The sequence below is a fragment of the Simochromis diagramma genome, unplaced genomic scaffold (genome assembly GCF_900408965.1).
Source record: "Simochromis diagramma unplaced genomic scaffold, fSimDia1.1 OVJJ01000150.1, whole genome shotgun sequence".
Classification (NCBI taxonomy): Eukaryota; Metazoa; Chordata; class Actinopteri; order Cichliformes; family Cichlidae; genus Simochromis; species Simochromis diagramma.
In genome coordinates this window covers 651,105-657,453 of record NW_024387083.1, presented here as the reverse complement: position 1 = coordinate 657,453, position 6,349 = coordinate 651,105, and the positions used below count along the sequence as shown (strand labels likewise).

General features: G+C 39.9%; 1 protein-coding gene across 1 annotated transcript; it reads left to right on the top strand.

The window, feature by feature from the left end:
- Positions 1-1,361: 1,361 nt before the first annotated feature.
- On the top strand, positions 1,362-4,115 carry LOC120742595. The gene is made up of 4 exons (XM_040045995.1): positions 1,362-1,769; positions 3,076-3,195; positions 3,353-3,633; positions 3,743-4,115. The coding sequence occupies exons 1-4, from the start codon at positions 1,722-1,724 to the stop codon at positions 3,927-3,929; spliced, it is 636 nt and encodes a 211-aa protein (XP_039901929.1). The 5' UTR covers positions 1,362-1,721; the 3' UTR covers positions 3,930-4,115.
- The last annotated feature ends 2,234 nt before the right edge of the window (positions 4,116-6,349 follow it).

Sequence of the window (6,349 nt, the reverse complement as noted above, 5' to 3'; positions counted from 1 at the left end):
CCAAGGGACTTCTTCAACCTTTTGGGAATCTAACAGAAGGTTTGGAACTCTGCAGCTTTGAGTTGACAGAGCGTTGGTGATTTTTACACACTATAGACTCAGCACTCAGCGAGAACACGTTCTAAAAGTTCATGGCTAAGTTGCTGTGGTTCCACTTTGCAACAATAGCACTAACAGCTGATTGTTGTACATGTAGGACCAAAGAAATTTCACAAACTAACTTGTTGCAACTGTTGCATCCTATCACACTATCACACTCAAATTCAGTGAGCTCTTAAGAACAACCCGTTCATTCACAAACAATATGTTATAAAGGCAGACTGCATGGCTTGGTACTACATTTTACACACCTATGGCCACAGGACTGAAAACATCTAAATTCAAAGATTCAAAGAGTTTGGCCCAATACTTTCTAACTAAATGGTGACACCGTCACATCTTTTGTAAACATCCAGCTCTTTCTTAGAATGAAGAGCAACCTGTTTATGACCACATGGAACAAGGAAATGTTGCCTCTTTTATACACTTACCGAAATCCACATTGCACAGTCCAGTCATTGTTTCTCTCTTGTTATGTAATGCCATTCGATTTTTTTGTTTTTGTTTTTTAAACCATCTGGGTTCATGTTGCTTAAGCAAAAGTTCTTTTAGTGATACAACAACAAAGCAGATACTGTATGCCATAAACAGTATAGAGTGAGAATGCATGTCAATGTTATTTAAAAAACACTATAAAAGGGTATGAATGTGTGTGTAAATGGGTGAATGAGGCATGTTTCATAAAGTGCTCTGAGTGTGCAAGTGGAGCAGAAAAGTGCTGTATAAAAAACAGACAATTTAAATTTATGTATTATTATGTATTATATAATTGTCCCTTTTTGTTTTATTTAAAATCTTCTTTCAGATGTAACTGTTTTCTGTTTTCAAGACTGCAACAAAACGAATGTCAAAAACTGACCACAGGGTGATATGTCAAACTAAAACGTCTTAAATCCATTTCTGAGGCTGGGACAGACAGTGCGTTGCATGTGGATTGATGAGCATGAGCCAACAAAAATGTCACCACAGACTAAGGCACTGCAAACTGACAGAGCATAACAGAGATTTTTATACAGACACCTTTTGGAAAGAAGTTATTACTGCAACAGATCTCTCTAGCGATTGACTTTGGAGCTGTACATAGCTGGTTCCACGGTAAAAGGGGGACACCTATTGGTGAAAGTGGGTAGTGCAGCGGGTTCAGTACAGTGAGTAGAAAGAGAGAATTTGCTACTCTCCGGGCCATTTATAAAATAAGCACAATTTATGAAATCCTGTAGTTTTCAAATACAATGTGATATGCTGTGGCAAATAAAACCACTTTTGCTCTGTTTTGACGTATTTTCGTATGATCATTACGCACCACTTTGATGGAGTAATTATGTGGATGCCTAAATATTAAAAAAGCCGCCATAACTGAGGTTGAACTGAGGGAAAAACTCACTAAAAACAATTATTACAGTGATTTTTAACAGTAGGTACAAAAATGCGTGATTTAACATGACAGGCTGCGTGGTTGCTATGCGTCTCCAGGTTCTATTTGCATTGCATCTTTTGGTATAGTTCAGACAGATTTCACTCGGCGTGTTGTGCAAAGCTACAAGGGATTTCTGCAAATTTCTGCAAAAGTAAGACAACTTTCTGCTCAAGACTTCTTGCAGCCTTACAAGTGTCCAACTCCCATGTCACGGAGGAAAGCGACCCAGCAACCATCATCCATCATGGAAAATGTGAGATTTTATGACCGTTTTCAATAAGTTTTGAATATTTACTCACCGGCCAGAAAGAGTTCACTTTGCAACAGGGCAACATGAAAATATAGACGACATAAATGTGGATAAAAAGCATTAAAAACTTAGGCCTGTGCACGTGGGAGTTATACCTGCATGTTAGACTGTTGCACTGTAGCTGTAAACGGGTAAACTGTGCATAAAGTCATTTAAACTAGTATGTTACCTATAATAATGTTTTCTTTTGTGTGTATTAAATGATCTTGTGGCAGACATGTCACCAAAGTTTGCAGCTGGGATAAAAATGTTCAGTTTTTGCTAATAAGTAGAGTATCTTACATCTCGAATTAACTCAAGTGCATAATGATCACCAGGCCTGTTTCTAGCTTTTTTGGGGGGGTGGGCTGTGCATGTTCCTGATTGGGGGCCTTTATTTTGTATTTAAAACTAAAATCAGGGAATAAAACAAGTAAACACTGAGACTTTATTCACTGTAGAAAAGCTAATCCCCAAAATGTTTATTTACAAATTTGCAAGCAATGTTCTGCAGCATCATCTGAATTTTCAAATGTACACACACTGTCACATGTTTACAGGAGCCACATGTAACTGTGATCATCTTTAAAATCCTCAAAGCTTCTGCTTTTGGGCTTTTTAAACTAAAGTTTTAATCTCCTTCTTCATTGTGGCTTATGCTACAATTATTCACCTGACAAGACAGTCACCTCTGGATAGAGGTCCCTCATTACACCACAGCCTAATGATGATCTTGAACTCATTACCCCCCCCCACACACAAGGCAGGGCTCTCCTATTATTGCAGCTTGCTTTTCTTTATATCCTACACGTAATTTTAAACCATATAAGTGCCACACGTGACCAAGCTTAGCCAGTTACAAAGGTATTTTGTGCATCTGCATTGTTCAAAAACGGCAATAAGCAGCAATGATTATAACAGAAATTAGAGTTTAATACAACATGGACTTTGGTGTTTGTTTAGCTTATGCAAATTATTATTTGACATGTCATTTGGGGGTATGCAGCAGTGAAGCTCTAACACGACGAGCCCATAAGTTGACACGTCTTTTATTACACTGACCTTGATGCATTGTCCTGGTTTTAGTTCTTATGATTTTATGTGAACATGTTGGATATTTTTTGTCGTTACAATCACTGTGGACAAGTTATTCAACCATGCGAGTGGTTTAAGTAGTTTATGGACATATGAAAGGGTTTGTTATTTTTTAAATGTTTCATGAACTACTAACTGATGTCTGCATTACTGTCATTTTTGTGTATACCTGCAGCTTACGGTGCCCAATCACCTCAAAGACCATAATTATTGTAAGAGAAACACTGCATGCCAGGCCCGTGATGCAAAGGAACCCAGAGCCAGCAGGAAACAACCGTGTTGCAGCAAGGACCAGGTTGGATGTGTAAAATTTCAGGAACAGAATCATTTGAGGGTTTTGGAGTTTGGACTTCATTGTGGTTCATCAAATTTAGATTTTTGTCTTGTTTGAAAAAAAATGAGGTCGCTATTAACTACTGACATTCCCTTGTGTGCTTCTGACCTTTCCCCAGGTTGTTAATTCAACCCAGAGGCCCCGGCGCCGTGACAGAACAGTCAGTCAGCCCCGGAAAAGGAAGCGAAGCCCAGCATCCAGTTCTTCCCGACCTCCAAAGACTCCCTCTGCAGTCTCACATGATGACCTGCCAGTGGCAAAAAAATTGCCCCCCAGACCCGAGCCATGCAGTACTGACCACCAGCCAACCAGCTCCAGTGACAGCACTTTAAAAATCTACAACCTTTCAGTGGAAGATTATCAGCGAGTCTACCATGAGGTGGTAGATAGCATGCTGACGTACGTTTGTCTCCAAATGTCCTGTCACTTTTTAAAATCGCCAGCTCTAAAATGGTTACAGTATGGTTTTTGACCACATGCATCATTTTGATTGAATTTCTTCTTGCAGGTCCAAGAATGGCCGCAAACGTCCCTGCAGTCTAGAGCTGGGGAGAAGTATTAAAAAAAAGCTGTGGGAGAGACTGAATCGTCCTATGGTGGAGACATCAACAAACGAGGACGGACTTGAAGAAATTGACACTGTGTATGGGCAAAAAGTCAAAATCCCACAATATGATTTTGACATTTCGAGTTAGCCAAATCCTCAACATCCACCGAGCAAAAGAGCAAAGGAGAGGTGAATGTAGAGCAGCAGGAGCACTGCTACAAAACATACAATCAAAAACTGTGAAACACACAAATCAACTGTAGATAAAAGCACTGTAAATATATGACAAATGTTTCTGTAAATAGTTCACATGTGACTTTGATGATTAAAATGTAATTTCTGCACAAGTTTGTGTTTCTGTGTATTATAGATATATTCCACTGTGTGTTTGGACAACTGTTTAAGGTCACTGCTGAGAAAATTCATAAAACCTTCATGGGACTTTTATTTTGAAAAATCACTACTTATATTATTATTTATCTGACTCAAAAGGGCTCATTTGAAGTCCTTCTTGACCATGATATATATTCAGGCACTGTGAACAAAACATAACATCCAACTTTAATTCACTCGCACCTTTGTCCTTTTTAAAGACAACACATTACTTGACTTCCATGAATAAAGTGCAGAATGCTAGAGATTTATGTCATTCTGTTTGCATACTAAATATTCAATAATCATTCATGTTCTCTAATGACCGGTGCCCAGTGTTGTGCCAAAAAGTGATCGTTTGCCAAAGTGATTTCTGGTATTTGCCAAAAAGATATTGATGGTAACAGATGTAAATGACTTGCTGTCATATAATCTGTCAAACGTTTCTCTCATGAATGAGATCAATTTTGATCCAAAAAGAAACTTCCTTTCATCAGATGTGACTTTTATTCAGCTTTCATTTATTCAGGTAAAAAGTGTCGCTGACATTAAAAATGTCGTTTTCAAACAAGGTCTGGCCTGGAGGGCTGCAGAAGTTACAAAAAAATCACAGTCCTTTAAAAAACTGTGATGTTCTTCAAGTGGCCGAAAAGGACTGGATGGATCTTTATAATGTAGGTACAATAAAGCAGATTCATAGAGCTGCTTTAAAATTTGATATAACATATAACCCATTTTTAAACTCTGTTTACTGCAGCCTATTTAACAATATAAGCAACTATATAAAAACATAAAAAGAGATCTAGACATAAAAAAACACGCAAAAAGTGATTGGCATACGATCACTTTTTGGCACATCAGTGCAGCGAGGTTGTAATTGCTGCTTGTAGCCATCAGGGGGCAGTATCGCTAGAGTGCAGTCTTGGAACCTGTAACGAGAATCACCCTTCATTATCATTAGAGTTACATTGCGCCACACAATATGAATATGATAAAGTCCTAGTATATGTACAAATGCTATGAAGTGAAGTTTTAAATAATACCGTTCGCCCAGTTAGTTTTATTTTTCTTTCTTTTCTTATTATTAAATATTAAACTTTATTAAGAAACAGTATACAGAACATGTATACAATCAGAACAAAATTAACATATGCCAGGGGGTGTAATACAAAGAATTACAAACATTCACATAATTTGTGATTACTACAAATAGTAATAGTTTTCATAGCCTTTTTGTTAAGTGATCCACTCATCAATTTTATGTAACATAAAACATCATTATAGTAATGTTTAAAATGAGGTTTTTTGTTACTGTATTTGCATTTGTGAAAATAAAATTTAGCTAAGATAACTAACAAATTTATTATAAAGTAAACATCTTCTTTTTTTTGCCTTCGAAAGAAAGAAAATACAACATTTTCCCATTTCACAGTAAAGTCTTTATAGAGATGTCCAGCAATGAATCTACTGAAGTCTTTCCAAAATGTTCTAGCGTATGAACAGATCCAGAAGAGGGAAAAGGGTAACACCACCTGGGTCTGGGTGCGGTTCCCCCCTCCAGGGGCAAGGGTACCTAGACCCGGTTTGTAGAGTATGCTTGGGGAGTGTGATCGTGTGTACAGCGTCTCTTTATGTCTGTCTCCACGTTGGTTGAGTGTGGAATAGTGCATATGAGAGCATGAGGGTGGGAATGGATGTTTGTATCTGTGTGTGCCTGTATGTCTGTGTCTATATGTCAGGTTGGGTGTCAGGCGCCACCTCTCTGGGGACATCTCAGGCCCTCCAAGGTATGGAGGCCTATCTCCCCCCACCACCACTTCCCCTGCCAGTGGCGGACTCCCTCAGACATCGGTGCGTTGGTGGTTCTTTGTGTCCGGGGATGGGCGTCCAGGTACACACCGGCTCACTCCTTGGCGGCCGCTTATCGGGGCCTGGAGCCTGGGGCTCGCTCGGGCCACTTCGGAGGTGGGGTGCCCCCGGCCTCTCGGCCTGGGGCTCGGTCACTCAGGCACGGCTGGCTGCCGGCGGAGCTCACGGGCGCGTCACTGCAACTCCCCCTGGCTTCTGCTCCGCGGCTGCTGAGTGAGCCCTCATCTGGGACTCTCCTCAGCTCTTTCTGGGACAGTGGCGCGGCTGCCCCTCTGTTGGTCTTCTTGTGTTCTGGGGGCCTCTGGATGTCTGGAGTTTTGATCTCCT